The 19968-nt window shown below is 38.2% G+C and overlaps 2 protein-coding genes across 2 annotated transcripts; both read right to left on the reverse strand.

Moving 5' to 3' along the window:
• Nucleotides 1–8444: 8444 nt before the first annotated feature.
• Nucleotides 8445–11693, reverse strand: siva1 (SIVA1, apoptosis-inducing factor). The gene is made up of 4 exons (XM_007549208.2): nucleotides 11455–11693; nucleotides 11092–11274; nucleotides 9885–10038; nucleotides 8445–8739 (listed from the first exon to the last, which is right to left on the reverse strand). Exons 1-4 carry the CDS (start codon nucleotides 11573–11575, stop codon nucleotides 8691–8693), a joined length of 507 nt encoding a protein of 168 aa, XP_007549270.1. The 5' UTR covers nucleotides 11576–11693; the 3' UTR covers nucleotides 8445–8690.
• A 757-nt stretch (nucleotides 11694–12450) lies between these two features.
• On the reverse strand, nucleotides 12451–18508 carry adss1 (adenylosuccinate synthase 1). The gene is made up of 13 exons (XM_007549210.2): nucleotides 18217–18508; nucleotides 16535–16637; nucleotides 16390–16452; nucleotides 16253–16303; nucleotides 16107–16173; nucleotides 15913–16020; nucleotides 15751–15832; nucleotides 15338–15464; nucleotides 15096–15250; nucleotides 13442–13566; nucleotides 13219–13316; nucleotides 12968–13117; nucleotides 12451–12800 (listed from the first exon to the last, which is right to left on the reverse strand). Exons 1-13 carry the CDS (start codon nucleotides 18403–18405, stop codon nucleotides 12748–12750), a joined length of 1371 nt encoding a protein of 456 aa, XP_007549272.1. The 5' UTR covers nucleotides 18406–18508; the 3' UTR covers nucleotides 12451–12747.
• Between the last annotated feature and the right edge of the window lie 1460 nt (nucleotides 18509–19968).

Below are 19968 nucleotides of genomic sequence, written 5' to 3' on the forward strand. Positions count from 1 at the left end.
AGCGATGTTGGTACACATTAACTGGTGTTGGGTCTGTCGGTTTGTTTTTTTTTTCTTTTTTTTTTCTCTCTGTGCAAATCAACTTACTGTAATCGTATTTTAATATATAATGTTTTGGAAAATCTCTCCAGAGTTTTATCCATATGTCTCACATGGAACACAGAGAAGCACTTCTTTTTAGCATGCATATAATTTCAACACTATTGTCTAGGCTGCTATTTCTTACTATTTGTGTATTTAATGTAAATATATATTATATTTATCAAATGGGTTTGTTTCCCCCCCCCCATATCAGAAAGTGTGAGTTGACGCATTTTTTTCAAAGTTTGCTTCCTTCTCCACGTCCAGGGGATCTATTGAGCTCCACCTTCTAGCTACAAATCATTTAGTAGTGCTCCGACTTCTGCTCTGACAGGTGAAACAGTTGTTCACAAGCACAGCCGCGCCGATACGCTACTGGCTACCAATAGAAACCAGACAATACAGACATTGTCCCCCCTACACCCGCCTCCTTCACCTCTCTTCCAATTCCAGGTAGTTCTCAAGGGATCATTGTGTATCTCTCTGCTCTCCGAAGCTATGGGGAGAAAAGGCACTTCAAGCCTCTTTTTGCACTTTTTCTGGGTTGAATGGAACCGGTGGAATGTGAGAAATGTATTTAGCAAAGGCAGACAGTAAACAGGTGCATTGTTTGAAGGCTTCAAAGTATGTGGTAGAAAAATGTCCATTGTTCCCCGATTAATTTTTTTTTCTTGGTCTTTAGAGAAAATCAAATGAATTCAGAAACGGCTATTGATATTTTTTTTTCTTAAAATGAGTAAGGAGGAGAGTTTTACTTGGAATTGCAAGAGTCTGTTGTTGTTTTTTTCCCCTCCCTGACTCAAACCCAGCAGTGATGCTTGAATGAAATAAAAACACTCCTTTTCACACACATCACTTCTGATAAGTGCTGGTAAAGTTCATTTGAAATGGAGCACAAAGGAATGTAGATTTTCTTTCTTTTTTTTATTAAAGGAACCTTTCTGATCCTCTAATGTACAGCGGTAGATTAACTAACACGTAAAAAATGAGAAAAAAAAAATCTTGATTTTGTTTGCTGTTTTTATTTATACCTCCAGGATGATCACCAAATGTGCCTTGTAGACACAAATCGGTGCTGCATCTGGAGAAAACTTTTTCATTTCTATCTTTTGTTTTTGCCTCACAGAAGCAATGCCTTGCTGATATTAAGATGTTTAAGTTTTTTTTTTATTTTTTTTTTATTATAGATAAAATGTTTGGGCAAAACTAAAAAGCATTCATTAGTGATGTATTGTGAGAGATTAAACCAAGGGGGTTGAAATTTTGTGAATAAATTAGCTGTGGTTGTGTTAAATTGAAGTCAAACACCTTTGTGTTGTTTTTTTTTTTAAGCCAATACTACTGGAAATTAATCTGTTTCATTTGTATTTTTATTTTTATGTCACTGTTGAATGTGAAACGCAGATTTTTTTTCTTCTTCTTCTTGAAACAGGGGTACGTTTGCCCCTCATGCTGTATGCTCTTTCAAATCAAAAGCAAATCACTGGAATTGTGTCCTCTGCAGGTTACAACTGTGAATAATCATGAAATATATTTATTATTTCATATGCTTCCTGTACGACATTTTGTTCTTGGTTTTAATTTGGCTCATATGTGGAAAAAAAAAAATCACTTCTACATGTCGAACACATACATTTTCAATAGACTTTTTAGAAGTGCCATTAGAATCTAATATAATTTTTTAAATGAAAGTATATTTTCTAGCGAGCAGTTGCTTCAGTGTTAACGGTGTAGAGATTTAGAGGACAATCTCTGTGCAGAATTGGCATTGCTTAGATACTGAGACAATTTTACTTTGATCTTTAATTGTGCATTTTTCTCTGTTTGGGCTTTTGTTTTTGGAGTGTGACTGTGTGTGTGTGTGTGTGTGCTGTGAAAATGTGACAATCTTGATTTAGGTCTTTTATTGAGATTCTACATAGAATTAAATGGAACAACTTTATCTGTTTGTGTGGCAATCTTTTTGTTTCCCCACCCTCTGGTTCCCTTTTTAAGCAGTTTCACACCAGCTAATTATCAGCTAACTTTGAACAAAAAAACAACAACAAAGCAGATTTTCTACCATAACATTTCACAAGAAATATGTGTGTCAGAGCTTACGCAGATAGGGAATTTTTGTTTCTCTTAACACAATCCAGAGTCCTCTCTTATGATCTTTTTAGCTTGTTTCTTAGTTGTTATATTAGTCTGGAGACTTGTAGATAAATATTCAATTGAAAGACCTAAAGACGACTCATTTTTAGTTTTCTGGCAGTGCACCTGATATTACTTTAAAATGCTTTACCAATTTAATGATTCATAAAGCAGTTTATTTGACAAAGATCACATAGATTTTTAAAGAGAAACGGGCCCACAGCTTCACATATCCTCCATATTTAAACAAGAGAATGAGGAGCTTTTTCGCATATTCCTAATTTGTTTTCACACCTGAACCGTTTTTTTGCTAAAAATCTCTTAGTCTCCTCTAGAAAACAATTCCAGGTAAATTCCCAAAGGAGATTATGTTTGTGGTGGTAGGAGAGAAGAGTTTTCTTTCTAGTATCTCTTAAAAACTCAACACTTGGCTGCAGTTCTCCAGGAAGGAGAAACAATTTTTTTTTTCTAAAACAGATATGCCTTTCCTGCTGTCATATTTCTATCCCGGTGAAGGTTTCATAAAAAAAAGAAAATCTTGACACTGAACTTTCTGTCCACTGAATAAATGTACTCCACTGGCTTAAAAAAATATAGTAATTCAAGATTATGCTACTGCAGTAAAAGATGAATTTATTTGAAGGCTTTTTACACATTTTCACTATGGGTGCGAAGACAGGTGGGTGTCATCATATGCCAATGAGAAGTCCTTGTCTGACACACTAGTGGTTCCTGTGTGTATGGAGTGCTGCAGTGTGTACAGAGACAACAGTGTGACAGTACTTCAGGTCTTACAGGCCCAATCTGTCTGAAAGCGTAAACTGACCTCAAGGACAGAGCAGTTTCAAGACGAGCTCCTATTGTTTCTGACCTGTTTCCAATATACCGAAGAAGAGATAAAACCTCCATAACAAACCCACTTGATTGGTATTTAGTTTTTACCAAAACGCGACTTGATTACACACATTATTTGTGTGTAAACACACTCATGCCAAATGTGTGTCTAATTAAGGAGATTCATGCCAATTCACTGAACATTTTCAATACAAAGGACTTTTAATTATTTCCCTGCTGCACCATGAAAGAAATCCAGCTGCTTTGCTACGTGATCCCAATCGGGATGTGCTCGGGTTCCCACCACCCTCCCCCAAATCCCAGCTCACCCACACTCTGGGAACGCCACATAGACAAGGGCCGCATCCAGCTCGCCCAGAACTGCCCGTCCCCACGGCCCCCCAAAAAACCACGGCCTCATCCCACTGCTCTATTGGGTGCGTGGGTAGTAGCTCAGCCGGGCTATTGTCTGGCGCAGCTCCCCAGCACGCACTTTATGCACAAACAGACGACACGGCGGCGCTAGCCAGCCAGCTCCAACATAAAGAAAACAATGTCCTCCCAAGATCATACACAGCCACCCCAACGGCCTCAGCCAGCTTATGGCACTGTAAATAAGGGCCCTTCTCAATGCTACTGTAAGCAGCCACAGTGGCAGCGGGCCTCGGAGCGCTCACCGGCATCAAACATCTCACATCTGCCCTCATGGATCCGGGGGCTTAAACTTCCTGCCTGTGTGCATTTCTTATGAACCAACACATTCACATGGAAAGCAGGGGCCATGTGATGGGGCTTAGCTGCAGGGTGACGAGCTGGGATATGTGCAGTGTAACTCGACGGAGTAATAAAACATTCCTCTCCAAGGCTCAAAGCCTGGTTCTTATTGTGTGTTCCAGTGTGTGTGCGTATATGTGTGTGTGTGTGTGTTTGTGTTTAGAGGTACTTGAGAGAAGTTGAGAGGAAAGTTGTAAGTGTCCACCACCTCAACAAGGCCAGCGGTGGGAGCCCTTGACCTCTGCAGGGACGGACTGCCAGGGACAGCTGGTGGGGCCAGTGTTTATTTATTTATTTCTTAACAAAGGACAGGTGGTCACACTTTGAAAAGGGCACACAAACACGTCCGCACGCACGCTTGTGTACAGACAGTACACACACACACACACACACACACACACACACGCATTGTTAGTTTGCCCCCCTGGCTTACACATGCATATTGTTATCATCCACTTAATGTTTGGAGGAGCCATTCTTTTGACTTTCAGAAAATCTGAGACAATATTTCAAAGGACATATAATCAGGATTTTTTGCAACTTTTCTGTTTGAGTGGTGTTCATAGTTGTTGCTCATGATAGTTATATTAATTTCAGTATGAGGGAAAAGAAAAAGGCAGTCGTCCATTAGTAGTGGTGTTACATTTCAGACACCAAATCAATACATAATGTAATGTCCACCAAAGACCAAAGTAGCAATAATAAAGGGTGGCTTGAAATACAGTTTTTTAAAAAAAATATATATTTATATAGTTTTTTATTCAGTGAAGAGGACAAAGTCAGGAGAAATGACTTAAAGCAATATATTACAAACAAGCTTCCATGGTTATTATGTTGTGGGAGGAAAGTGGAGACCCATGCCTGCACACATCAGAGCAACAATGCTGGTCAGAACCAGACCAGAAATTGCGTCCATATGAAGGAATTTTAGGGTTATGAATAATAATTTTGCTGTTTTTCGTGGTCATTTGCTACTGTGACGAAATACAGGCACTTTACAACAGAGCACTTTTAGTTTCCCCACAACAATCAGTTGTTTTGACCAAAAAGAGTCACTTTGCGCTAATGCTCATCCATATCATGTCACCCACGATATGGATGAAATAATATGGATGAGCACCACAGAAGTTTGACAAAACTTTCCACTTCTTTGCTTACATCTGGTTGTAAATACAATAAGGTCATATTAAATACACTAAAATCATAATACAAGTATGCAGCAATCTCTCGTACTGTGTTGACCTTATTTGGACCGTCTCCCTCCAATGGTGCCAAGATAGCGTGTCCTTGGTCCAGCATACAGCTGTCACTAACTCACGCTCCATCCACTCAGTGACTCATATTTATAGCAGCAGCATCACTGGGTTTGACACTCGCCATGCTCAGACCACAGCTGGTCCTCCAAAAGAAAGGGTGAAAGACAAAGCCACGTGGCCCGGTCCAGTTGGTGCTGTCTGGTGCCCGATGGGTGATTATGTGGGGCCCCCCTTGCTTCTCGCCACCATACAGATGAGCGGTTCTTTCTCAGCAAGGCTACTCAACGCAACCTTTTGGTGTCAAGGATGAGGATGTGCTTGAATCCCTAACAGCTGTACTCCGGTTTATGGAGGTACATAAAGTCATCATTACTGGGATGAAAACAGCAAGCTGGGTTGAGGGAGGCAAAGCACCATAAGCAAAGCAGTCAAGTCAAAGAAAAGAATTGGAAAAGAATGCAAAACACGAATAATCATAGTCACGTGTTCAAAGATGGAGCTCCAAGGGTATGAAACCTACAGTGATAGAGAGGAGATGCAGCGCCCTCTACATTTGATGAAATCTCTGTATTTCATTTTGAACTTCTGCAGCATCTTTTTCCACTCTTGTTCATCACATATTCAATGGTTTTAATTAATTACTCTGTCTCAATAAATGCTTATGAAATATGCTATTTTATTGAAACCACCCAAGAGTAAAAATCAACTTAGAGTAAAAATCTGCTTTATTTGATTGTTCTCTTTCCCCTTTTTAAAAGTGCCTAAGATAAATGTGTCACGTTTCTCATGTGGATTATTCAATTCCTAGACACTTTGATCCACTTTANGATTGTTCTCTTTCCCCTTTTTAAAAGTGCCTAAGATAAATGTGTCACGTTTCTCATGTGGATTATTCAATTCCTAGACACTTTGATCCACTTTATACATTGTGGATTACACATACACACACACACACACACACACACACACACACACACCATCCATCCATCCATTTTCTGAACACCCTTGTCCCTCAGTGGGGTCGGGAGGGGTGCTGGTGCCTATCTCCACACACACACACAAAAAGACTTAATTTCATAGTAGTTGTAAGGGAGGCAAATATTTTGGACACTCAAGGCTGTGTAACGCTGACTACCCCCTCCACGAACTAAATGTGCTTAAATAGTCAAATTTTTTAATAGAACATAGATTACCAACTTTTATCATGTGTGAATGTATACAAGTATATTCAGAGCTGCTCCAAAAAAAAAAAAAAAAAAAAAAAAAAAACAACGAACAATTTCAGCCACTTCCGTTGCCTATAAACAAGTCTAGTTCGCATACTGAGCTTCTTTTGTCCAACAATAAGCAGAAACGCTGCAGCTTTAAAAGCCACATATCTACATCAAGACTTTCATATCCAACTGAATTTCTTAAAGTCTTATCAAGAAATGTGCAGACAAGTTGACGCCTGGCTCCCCAGCAGCTGTCTGCTCACTCAGCCAGAAGTCAAGCACTGCCCTCGGACACCAACTGCAACAGCTCCCCAAAGACCCGGGGCCACAACTGGGCCGCTGAGCAAGCGATGTGACTCGACGTCTCACAGGCACATTTGCAATAAGCTCCGCGAAGCTCACTCGAACCAAGCCGGCATCCACTACTACGGCGTGTGACTGATTGCTGTAAAGTGCTGCTGAGAACAATTATTTACAGTGTACAATATCTGACCCTGAAAGGCAGCCGTCGCCAGTGATGAACAGCAGCCAACACAAAGTGATGACTACACCACCCCAAGGTCGGGTCCGGTAGGGATAACCGAAGCCAAACTGCTTCAAAGCTCTGGTTCTGTTCCGTCTCTCGTTTGTCTTGTTTCAGCAAATAAATCTCAAGGTCATTCCAGAAAAGCTGGGTAGGAATTTCATTATCGTCGTCGAGCCAAAATAAAACACTTTGGTTGAAAGGTTGAAGGAGTTTGTCTTCAGACTGGGGGAGACTAATGTGTTCGCGCACAAAGAGAAAAATGCGAAGATGCCAAGTCTCTTTAACAACTCAGCTCTCAAACAAGTATTTCATGAAGTGTGCTGCCACCTGCTGATGAGTAACCTTCAGACTCAGGTGTTTTTTTTAAATTTTTTTTTTTAATAAATATTTCCAACATATTTTAGTGCCAAATATCAGGAAATAAATAAACCCCTTATAAACAACTTAGTTATTGTGTTCAAATGAGATGAGATGGAATATTCTGAAACAAAAAGCCCTCCTGTACATGAAAACATTGAGTTGGCATCCTCATTGGTCCAATTATGAAGATGAGTGCATTGTGACAACTTGTACGCAAAACTGAAAGTGGATGAATCAAGCACCTCTGCTACAAAGATTAACTATGCAAGAAAACATTAGTGAGCTCTACAACCAAAAATGATCTCTCTGTTGGAAACAATCCAAAACATAGTTTATGCCTAAATTACTATGGATAACTCCAGCGGGTAGTCAACAGTCAGCCAACAGGGCTGCTTGCAGTTTTTATTTTACAATCATATAGTCGATCAAGTAAGAACATCGTTTCTTTAACAGCATAGTTTTAACTTGTGTCAACTGTCGGTACCAAACACCAGCTGATGCCCGCAGATTGCCTGTAATAATGACTCACAGCAAACATTTACCCAAATGAATGAGATATTTCACTGCACCTTTCCCCACTTTCCTTCACACCACACATGGCTTTTAGAGGTCTAAACATCTGGAGAAATTAACAGCAGTTGCAATTATGTTCTTTTAAGTTGCTGACAGGTGTTGTCCTATTTATGTTTTAACTACATTGCTTTAGTGCAGGCAAAGCCTCACAAGTTAAATCAGCAGGTTGTGTGGAGAAATGTGACTTTCACATTCATTCTCTGAGAAATGACCGTTTCTCAGAGAAACAGAAGGACAGAGCACTGTTAGCATCAGAGTAATGCTGGTCAGAGCTGGAGCACAAACTGCAAAATGTAGAGTAAAGGCTGGTACAGTCTTAGTGTTTCAAATTACGTCGATGGGTTACAGATGGTGTTTCCTCTGTGTGATAAATAACAGGCAGAGTCGTTTTAAATTCCTCTGTAGGGTGTTGCTTTGCTAGGGGTCCAAGCTGCTGCTTTCAGATTACTTTTCTCTAGGTAAACTACCAAATAAATAAGTATTCAAACTCAAATTTGAACAATAGACTTAAATATATCAATACTTTTGTTGTGGGTAGACTTTGTGTCATGCATTATTTTGGAATAAAAAAAAAATGTAACAGATCATTCTTCAACTTGTGACTATGTTTTTTTTTAAACATATCTCCAATTTGGAAACAAGAACTTTGAGACATCAATTCTCCCCCACCCAAAAAAAAACACATCTGAAAAATTAGAACATATGCTATTTAATGCAATACCAAGTCAAAACATAAAATTTACAAAGTAAAATAGACTTAAAAAATAAAAAATAAAAAAAAACATTCAAGTTTATTTCAGTTCATTATAGAATGAAACACATATATACAAGAATACATTTCAGTCATAAAAACAAGTTTACACTGTAATCTTTGTAATATCTCATGGGAGCAACTTTACATGATCAAGTACACAATCTGATGCTTCCTGTTGGTCCTGCTTATGTTGAACAGCTGCAGCATAGCACTTCATCGTATGGTCCGCTGTAACTGGAATGAAGAGGGTTTAAAATGTTAAATAGATGAAAACTGCTTAATTAGTCCAACAGAGTTAAACGTCTAACTTTCTCAGAATTCAGTTAGTTTGGTTTTTTCACAAGGGTGAAAAAGCTGTAGAAATGTAAATCATTTATAGTACAATTTATATTTATTGATGTTATCTGAAGACTTTATGACTTGTGAAGATTTATCAGCAATAGTTTAAGAAAATATAGTCAGCTTCTGGTGTTTTATCCCTTTAATTCAAATCAAGCATGAAACTCAGAATATATTTATTAATTGCTAATTTCAGGTCTCAAATTAAAGCTAAAATAATTGAGTAAATCAATGAAGTTAAATAGGAAAGATAGAAAAATTTTAATTCAATTACAAAGTAAAATGAAAACATTTAAAAGCTGCCTTGGGAGGATTTGTCTACCCCTTCTGGCAGTAAATGTAAATGACAGTCATGAGAATATGCCACATTTATCTACGTCCCTCAGTGCTTACTTACAGAAATGCCTTCCAGCAAAAATGTTAACACTTTTTTTGAAACTCAGTATAAAACATTTTTGGCATACTTACAAAGATTAAAGCCCAACTCTACTAGTTTCTACCATTACCAAACAAATATATAAAAAAGCCATTTCAGACTATCAACTCATATAATGTCTTTCAGATGTATCCGTAACCCTTTAACATTTTCATATTTGGTCTCATCTAATAAAAGAACCTTTTCCACAGTTGCAGTTTGCTTTGCAAGACTTGTGGCTGAAACGGGTATTTTCTTTCAGAAATGTTTCTTTTCCCACATTTTTCCATAAACACAACAACGGTTGCTTCTGACCATACCGTAGGTTTACAGTCGTGTCATCCTATTCCCATTTTCTCAATGATCTGTGAGCTCTTCAATATTTGAGATTCGATTTGTTCCTTTAAATTTGACATGACCTGCCTCATCTAAAGCATTTGCTGATTAATCGTTTTTAAACCAAGATAAAAACAGCTGGACTCTTGGACCTCTACAGGAAAGGTCACCGTTACAATCCCATTAAACCCCAGAAAAGTCTGTAGTTGTAATGTTTGGATAATACCAGGAGCATTAAAACTTTTGCAAGACAAAGTGTAAGTACAGACAGGGGAGACGTTAAACTTACTCTGTGATGGTGCAGACTGAGCAGCACGGGCTGCAGCAGCTGGAACACTGTCTGGCACAAGAAGCACAAGCCAGTCTGTCACACTGGGAACACAGCGTCCTGGAACCCTGGTTTTTATGACAAACACAGCAGCCTGTGGGAGCTGCCGGGACACCTACATAAAAATACACCCATTTAGGCTCAGACATTAAAAACTTGCAAACTTGCAAGCACAGGCCAAGCCTGACATCTGCTGGCACAAAGCATTAACTATTTAACAATGTTTCTGCCAGAAAAAGAAAACAGGTAAGCTCATCCAATCCATGTTTTGTAGCTATATTATTGGTGTAATACACATTTAAACAACTGGGTAATTACTTAAAACCAACAGAAGTCAAGAAGCAATAATTTCATCTTGGACTTCAGCTGAAAAAATGGTTTGAATCAAAGTCAAAGCCTAAGTCTAAAAGCAAATGTTGTAGATCTGGGGTTTCTGAAGCATCTGGTACATACCAGTCATACCAGTGCAGAGGAATGTAGAAACGACAACAGACAGGGCATTAATTACATTTACCATGTTCCTTCAAACCGCTGTGTGCGAGAAGAGTTCGCCTTCCTGCAACCGTGAAGCATTTATGGATCAGAACGTAAAGTGCCTTTAAAAGTCAGGAGTGTTTGGATCAAAACTTTTACTGGCTTTGAGCTACTATGGTGGCTGTAGAATCTGCTTTGTCCAAATAGTTGTGGGCCAATGTTGTCTGTGGAATGTATGTGGAAGTACTTCAAGTTAGGAGACAACTGTATGGTTGGGCACACAGTTACGAACCAAAACAGCTCTCTGCCGACAGTAGCTAATAAAAACACAAATTATAGAACAGAATACAGACAATAAACAAAAGTGTAATCTTTGTGCATCTAAAAAGTGCATAAATAAGATTATAGGAGTCATGCATTACACTGCCCTTCACAAATTTACAAAACCTAAAACAACCTTCCGGTTACATCCTCTCTGTTTCAGGCTTGTTTTGGTATAACAGGAAACCTAACTGTTGTGCAGGCAGCATTTTACGGTCATCAGGAAAGTTTATCTGGCCTATGGTCTAGTCCTGCACCACCGTGTATTGCAGATGAGACGTTGTTCTTCACAGCGTTTGTTCAAAGTTAATATTTTAAAATCTTTTTGCTGTGCATCATTTTTGACCATGAGACCACTACAGCCTGACCTTACCTTGTACAGCATTTGTTCTTGTGAGTTTCCCATCCTGCCCAATAAGTGTCTGTCCTCTCAGGAGTGTCTGACTGCATGCGGTGTGTTGTTCTTTAAACTGTGAATCTGGGCACTTCTCCTCTCCAGTCCATATTTTCCCCACTACAGCTTTCGCACCATTGAAAAGCAGGTTCTTTGTCTTTTCTACAAGAGACGGAAAGAGTAAAACAATCATACAAGAGACTCAATCAGCTGTTTAACAAAAAATAAGAGTGTAAACAGCAGCTGCAAATGCAGAGAACCACAACCAAATGTGCGCAACGAAGCTAACACCGTGGCTAACAGGGAGCAACAGCGATAAGTCGTCCACAACCATTTACTTACCGTATATTTCTTGCCGATATTTATTTCCAAACACACCGTAACTGTTTATCTCCCGCTGCCCGATGTGTATTTTGTACTGGGAAGAGAAGGATTCAGGAAAAGGATAAGTTCGTTTGGGCATTTTAGCTGGTAAATGTGCAGTTCCCTGTTAGCTACGCTAACACCTCCACACTTGTTTATTGCGGGAAAAATGGCAGGAGGCAGAAAGCAGCCAATCACAAACAGCACGTTATCGTCACGTGACAACAAAGCTCCAATCTCAGATTACTGCTCTTGTACCACGTGATCAACTTTCAAACCCATTTAAGGACATGATGTCGCATTCGGGGGCCGTCGAAAATATTGCAGTTAGTGATTACACTGGGATGTTTTAGCTTTCAGAATTGGTTTTCAGTTCTTTTGAGAAAACGAATCAAAAACAGCCTGCAAAAGATGATTTTATTCTAAGATTTAAACTCCTTTAACACTGGAAATATTTGGATACTGAAGAGCACAACTTAAATTTTGAACATAAAATTGTTTTAACATTTGGGGGACAAAGGCAAGATGAGGAACATTACTAAAGTAAATCCAACAACAAACAATTAGCCTAAACATTTCTCAAATAAATAATTAGTGTCAAATACAGATTTGGTATTTGTATTCTTATACTACCAAATAAATGAAACATTATATTAAGGCACTTAAATTTGAACATTTTCTTTTAATTTTATGTAGAAGGCCAACAAAAGTAGGACTCACTTGTGAGAGGAAAATAATTTGTAGTTTTCAAAATATTTTACTAATAGAGTTCTTAAAAATGCAGCATTAGTATTAATCTCGCTATACTTAGATAGCCCTAAAATCTAGTGCAGCCAATCAAGCAATCAGAAATGACCTAATTAGTAAATATAGTCCACCTGTTTGTAATTTACTTTCAATATAAATACAAATCTACAGAGATGTCAGAGTTCTGTTAGTGAACACTTTTAACATTTAGCACATAGGGAAGTTCAGTAGGGTTACATTATAATTTAGTATATCAAGCTTTGGAAATCTCATATACATTAGTTCAGATAGATGGATAGAAACTTTGATAGCTTTGAGGACATTCATGTAAGCTTTTATATTGCTGCTCATTGTAGCACCTTCAAAACCGGGTATGTTTGATTGCCTCAGAAAACACTTGATCGACACATCTCATTTGTTGTATACACATCTTTTTTTTTATTATTTTTTTCAAAGAGAACATTTCTTTGCAGCTAAAACATGCCCCTTTGTGCCAGTCCTTTCTTCTGTGAGTTGTATTTTGGTTTAGAACATCTGGATCATGCACTCTCTGGACTTTCCAACACCAACCCACTTGACTGGAATGAGATGGAGAAACGGATGATCAGAAATAGCTATAGAAGTCATCATCAAAAGCTAAATTAATTTGTTAATTGTGTCTGTTACTAGACAACATTAATTGTTAATCTTTGAACTCCAGTGGAAACTGAAGTTTGAAGATTTAGGATTTTCTTGTCAGACATACTGGGGACTCCAATGTGGTTCTCAATGAAACGAATGTAGTTCTGTGCCTTGGCTGGGAGATCATTCCACTTCCTGGCTGCAGATGTGTCTGTCTTCCAACCCGGGAAGGTCTCATATTCCACCTCCACTTTGTGCAAAATGTCCATGTTGGCTGTAATTAAAACAGAGCAGGCATTCTCAATCTTTACATGGGATATTGGAACAGGCAATGTTATAAATCTTTCCTATATTTTTTTTCTTTTCTATTATTACCTGGGAAATGAGGGATTCTCTTCCCACTAAGTTTATAGGCAACTCCGACTTTAATTTCATCAAGCACATCCAGAATATCAAGTTTTGTCAAAGCAATGCTGGTGGACACAGGGACACAACACGCTTAATTAGATCCAGTTTTATCTCTTGAAACGGTAACTAGGATGGTGTAAGACTGCAAGTGTATGAATTACACTTCGCTTAAGCTTCTCGTGATACTCACGCAGTAAAGCCATTAATCATATGAGCATATCTGAGAATGACAAGATCCAACCAGCCGCAGCGCCGCTTCCTTCCTGTGGTCACGCCAACTTCATGACCTCTTGTCTGGAGTAACTCTCCAACTGCCTGCAGAGAACAGAAAATAATAGGCTATTCTGTCACTTCAAGGACTTGAATGACGTCAGTTTATGCAGCAGTTGCTTTGGCAACATAAACAAAAGAAAATGACAGTAATGCATCACACATGCAAGAAGCTGATTTGACATCCGGACCTTTAACTCTCTGGTAAGTTCCTGCAAAAGGTAACATAATTCCGGCTCTTACAGTAAGAATATCCTTAACCAAGAATCTGGCCCTAAATTTATCCATAAGAATATGTGGTGTGATAAATTTGACAGCTGCACCAGCCGAAATAAACTGTTTACACAATTACAGGCTGTATGTGTCAGACTGAAAATCCCAATGCTACCCCATATACTAAGGTTTTCAAAAGTTACAGTTACATTTTCTATCACACCATTTCTGTAGCTTAAAGAAATTGAAATGAAAGACTGATGGCACAATTATTTTGTCTTACTGTGTGTGGAGCTAAGAATAAAGCAGCTTTAACCACCATTTACCAACCCAGATGCTCTTCAGATTAAGGATGGAAATGATGCAAGAACAAACAATCTGTCAGCTGCTCTGAAACAAGATGATTTTTTTTTTGCTTATTTGTAAGTCCGGTCACTTTGGAATTAGGTAGCGGTTAGAAAAATCAAGGAAATTCTCCCTTTAGGTAATAACATGAAGATGGTATTGCATTTGAAGAAAGCAATTTGGTCTTAAGCAAAAGAAGTATTTCCCGCTTATTTTAAAGGATTCTAATTATAATTATAATTATAATTATATAATTATAATTATAATCTTTCATTCAACCTCTAAAATACTTAGACAGGTCAAGCCCAAATTAGGTTATTGTACTCCAAACATAGATTAACAAAGACGTTTTGAGGTTTGTACTTTTCTTGGGATTGAGACCACCTTACATTGTAGCAAGTATTGGAGCAGAACTATAAAGCTTAGCAGCAATGCCCCTCCTCCACCTGCGGCTGTGCACTGCCAATCAGATGACCGACATGAGAACTTTCCTCATTGAGGCAGATACATTTTTCTATTACAGAATGTGACAAAATAAACACAGACAGGTGGGTGTGAAAACTAAAGAAGTGCCAATCATTACTAATATTTAGGTGATCCAGCATGCTTGTTACATAGCCAAGTGCAGGCTAACTATTTCAGCAAACTGTCCAGCCAATTAAGCTGCTAATATCAGTTTGTTAGCTTTGTGTTCCTTTCTAAAAAGCACATTTCCTGATAAGTGTAATATTCTGCATTATGTAACCATAAAACATTGTTACAGCTTATAATATATCTAATGTTCAATGTTGTATTGTTTTATCAGCAATAGAAATAATTGCTAATTTTCTGTTTTAAGTGAGCGTAAGATCCAACAATACCTTTTTGGGTTTAAATTTCTGTTTAAATACCACCTTTGACTCCTTTGAGTCAAGGATATCACACTATTAGACATGAATACCCACATGGTGTTAGCAATATTAGTAGAAACAAATTTTCCCAGATAGTAAATTATTGATGAAACATCAAAGTCTTACATTTAGTTGTTCTGTGGGAAAGGCTCCAATTCCCACTCTGGTGGTGTAGGCCTTGGATACACCAAACACATCACCAATGTTTAGTGGTGGGATGCCGAGTCCAGTGCACACCCCTCCCACAGTGCAGTTTGATGAAGTCACAAAAGGATATGTGCCTAAAAAAAAATTGCAGCATCACTGGCCTTCACTAAAAACATGCTATTTTATGTGTTCAAGATTACTTTGGAATGCTGAAAGTTTACCAAAGTCAATATCAAGAAGAGCAGCATTGGCCCCTTCAACCAGAATCTTCTTCGGAGGTCCATGAAGAGCTTCATACATGTAATAGACCCCATCTCTGACCATTGGGCGCAATCGCTCTGCAAAATCCTTTGTGAAAAAGAAACACTTTTATAGTTGATACAAAAGACTTTTATAGCAACTTTCAAAGTTGGACGCTTTGAAAGTTGCACGGTAGTGTTGAGTGACTGAGATAATCTTGGTGTTTTGCAATATTAATACTTTCAAAAGTTAGGTGACCAGATTAGGTGCATTTGTCTATTTAAAAAAAAAAGACCTAATGAAATACATTGAAATATAGTAAACTGTGAAAAAAGCTCAAGGGCTATGAAAGATTAAGAATACTTTTGCCCGGCTAACAAAATCCCACACCTACCTTTAGTTTTTTTAGTTGGTCATCAACATCAACTGTCAAGGAGGGATACATGGACTGGTAATGATGCACAAGATTCTTAAATCTGAAAAGAATTTTCAAAATATTATGATCCATATACATAGAAGACTTTGACATATTGGAATGTTTTTCTTTTATTGTTACCTGGTGGAGAAGTCATTGAAGTCGCCCAACAGGTCACATACACGCAGCCCAATGCGAGAAGCTTTGCTGGAATATGCTGGACCAATGCCCTTCTTTGTTGTTCCAATGCTGTCATGGAAAATAAGACACAGAATTAATGAGGATTAGGACAGATTAGGAACATATCCAATTCTGATTTTCCTTGTATTCCTCACTTCTTTCCTTCCTGTGCTTGTCTTTCTGTCTCCTGCAAGCCATCAACAACTTGGTGGAAGTCAAAGACTGAGGGGAAAGATAAGATTTAATTATGTTAAACACACAATTATTGCAACAGATAATTATCTGAAGGAAATGTGCCTACCAAGGTGAGCTCTGTCTGAAACTATCAGTCTCTTCTCCCAGCCTTTCAGACCTGGTCATGGAATAAAAATCACATCTAAATGAGAACACAAATTCATACTTCAGACTTTCTTTTAAAAGTATTTTACAACAAAGTACCTTTCTTCTCATTTTTATCTCCCTCTTCAAACAGTCCAGGAAGATGTATGACCACGCCGTTACCTAAAGGAATCAAAGGAAAAGACTCAGTAATGCTGCGAAGGCTGTGGTTTCTGAGAGAGTCATAAGAGTAAAGCCTTGTTACCGATGAGTGAAATGCCTTTGGTGTTTATGATTCCACTGGGGAGAAGGTGGAAATCATACTCTTTGCCGTCCACTACCACCGTGTGTCCTGCATTGTTGCCCCCCTGTAAAAGCAATGGTAAATGTATGGCACCTTGCAAATATATTTATGAAATTTTCCACATTTTGTCATGCTACAACCAAAAACTTCCCTCTATTTTATTGGGATGTTTTCCGATAGGTCAACACAATGTAGTGAATGGCTGTAAAGTGGAGGTTTTTACAAACAAAAATGTAAAGGTTTGAAATCAGTCTGTTACCCCTAAAATTAAATCTAGTGCAAACAATTCCCTTGCACCTATTCCAATAAGCACATCTGCGTGTAATTTAATCTCAGTATGAATCCAGCTGTTCTACGAGAACAGAGAACAGCGAGGAAGCATCATGAAGGTGAAGGAACCTACCAGACAGACCAGAGATAAAGTTCTGGGAAAGTTTAAAACAGGACTGGAATATAACGCAATGTATGAAAGTTTGGACATTTCTCTGAGGACTGTTCACATGAAAACTATGTCTGAGTGTGGCGCAACTGAAAATCTACCAAGAATATCCACCTTAACTGATTTGCTGGGAAAAGAGAGAATTAATCCAATGAGCAGCCAAGAGATCCTTGCTATCTCTGGATTAGCTGCAAAGATTGATAGCTCTGGTGGAGGAACATGTTGCCATTTTCTTCCATCATAATTGTATACTCTTTGTGGGAAATCCAATTATAGCCATAAAAAGTCTTATATGCAGTTTTCCATTATCCCTACTGAAGACAAGCATGGGGAAGAAAGTCCTCTCCTTAGATTGTTGGGAAATTGAACTTAGAAAATTCATCTGAGAATCTGTGAAGAAAATTTGATTATTGTTGTCCACAGTAATTATGAAATTATGAATGTTATAGAATAGTAAGTAATTACATACAAAGTAATTTTGTTGGTCTATCTGGTAAATCCTCATAAAATATCCTTATTGATGCTGGTGCTTGTGACAAAAAGAAATGTGGAAAGGTTCAGTGGGAGTCAAGACATTTTACTGTATTGTTAACATCAGAATACTTAGTGGAAATGACAAGTCTCATATTTGTGTGACATGGTGACATTTTGTAACCACCAAGCTTTTCCAGAACCCAATTTAACAGGCTTGGCGCTCTGCTCTTTTCCCCCCACTAGACTGGCCTTCTCACATATCAAACCAGCCAGAGAATGTGACCTCTCCGGCCCTGAGGGTGGGGCTCTAAAGCCTTCAGAACACAGGGTACCACAACACCCCGACTGCTGAAAGGATTGAGTGTGTGTCTCCGTGTACGATTGACCTTTACAGTGTTGTGTGTCAATGTACTTGGACAACAAACCTGTCCGAGGTTACTTTTCCTAATTATTTGACATGAGATGGAAATGAGATTCCACTTTATGTTGCATTTATTGGTACACTTGCCACAATTATTGTTAAATCAGTTAACGACCAATAATAATAATAATAATAATAATAAAAACTTGCTAAAAGGGTTCCAGAAAGCACAATTGATTTCCAGGTGTTTTCCAGTCTGAACGTCAGTACATGCCCGCTTTTATTCTAAGATGTGCAAACCCTCTTTCAAAAAAATGGCACGTCACTGAAACCACTACATAAAAAAAATTCCCAAATTCTGATATTTACCTGGCATCGGCAGATAATGTCAGCTTCGGTGGCCAAAAGGTCGACAACTTTCCCTTTTCCCTCGTCTCCCCACTGCGCACCGAGAACCACCGTCACCTTGTTCTCCGCGTCGCTGCGCGCTCGCTTCTGTCCAGCCGCTGTCGGCTGGTTCTGGGTTTTCTGCTCCTTGGACGACCAGTTGAGCGACATAACGACGCCTGCTTTAGTCTTTCAGTCTCAAGAAGACTAAGCTGTCTCCAGGAGAGGCATTGCCATATCTGTAACTTCAGAAGGGGTGATGTCAGAAGCAGACGCACAGAGACACGTAGCTCTCCAAGTGGTTTCCACCTCTGCTCAAAAGCTTTGACACACAAGGGAATGTTCATACATTTACGAGCATGACAGGCAAAGATGTTTATGCACTAATGTGTTTTCACGCTGAAAATGCAGACACAATGTATATCGTTGAGGACAAAAATATACATTTTTAATCGCTTTAAAATTAAATAATTAGCTATACCAGTGGCATTTTGCTAAAAATAAACTTAATGTCAGACAGTTGTATGTTGGTCTTACATTTTGAAAACTAAATATTCATAAAAATGCTTTTTATTATTATTATTATTCTCAAATTGATTCCTCTAACTTGTTTATGAGCTGAAACATTCAAAGTGTGGCACAAATGCAAACCCGAGGGCTGTTTCAGGATAGTGGATTAGGATATCCTGGCTGAGTCTGGACTCGGTTTTACAAAAGCAGCAGCACATAAGTTACCATGGCGATTTATCGCAGCTAGTCTGCGCCAGACCAGGTTAACAGTCAGGTTTAGTTATGCCTGGTGTCATCTGCTCAGTTTGTGGCCGATCAGAAACCAATGAGTTTCGTCAGTGATTTCATTGTATCTGTCTGTTTTAGTCTTTCTATCATCCACTGATGATAAAGAAGAGAAGCAAAGGCTTTGTAATCAAGTCAGGCCTAATAATTTGTAGCATGCCGCCCTGAATGAAGAATGACACTTTACTGAAGATTTGTAAGTCCAATTGCAATAAATCTTAACTTAAAAACGTTTAAAACTTAAAATTACTCTACTTTTGTAATTAAAATACATAGTCTGAGTCCCACAAAATTTGAAGCATATACTTATTTAGATAGTAAACATGCCTTGTGCCTCTATCAAGGAAGCAGCTCATAATAAAATATATTTTATAAGCTCCGTTACCTTGTCTTTTGATTGCCGTTAAGCTGCATTTGCGCTAACAGTTAAAAGGGAAGCGGTGCCTTCAAAATAAAAGCATCACAACTCAAACAGGAAATCAGCCATGGTTAAAATGAATTAAGACTAAATCATTGGTACAAGTCATTAGTACATTTATACTCAGCTGTAAAATTCTTGACCTGTTGTCGTGTTCGTTCTATATAAATAAGATGTGTAGCAAAATAGAATAACATTAATTCATTATTAAAGTTATGATTAAAAGTGATGTTCAGATATTTTCCTTGAAGAATTAGTGCCAAAAAGCACAATCCATGGTTCCATAAATTAAGGCACCATTTATGGAACCAATTAATTAATTAATTAATTAATTAATTAATACCATATCAGCCCACCACCACCATCATGCTTGATCCTCTGCATGATGTCCTTTTTTTCTGTAATGCTCAGTTTTTTCCACCAGATTTCACAGCACACCTTCCAAAAAGTCAACCTTTAATCTTTTCAATTGATTGATTATTTTCACAAAAGTCTTGGGTGATAAGTTTTTTTTTTTTGTA

Source organism: Poecilia formosa, unplaced genomic scaffold, assembly GCF_000485575.1.
Source record: "Poecilia formosa unplaced genomic scaffold, Poecilia_formosa-5.1.2 Scaffold30, whole genome shotgun sequence".
In the NCBI taxonomy this organism is placed as follows: domain Eukaryota; kingdom Metazoa; phylum Chordata; class Actinopteri; order Cyprinodontiformes; family Poeciliidae; genus Poecilia; species Poecilia formosa.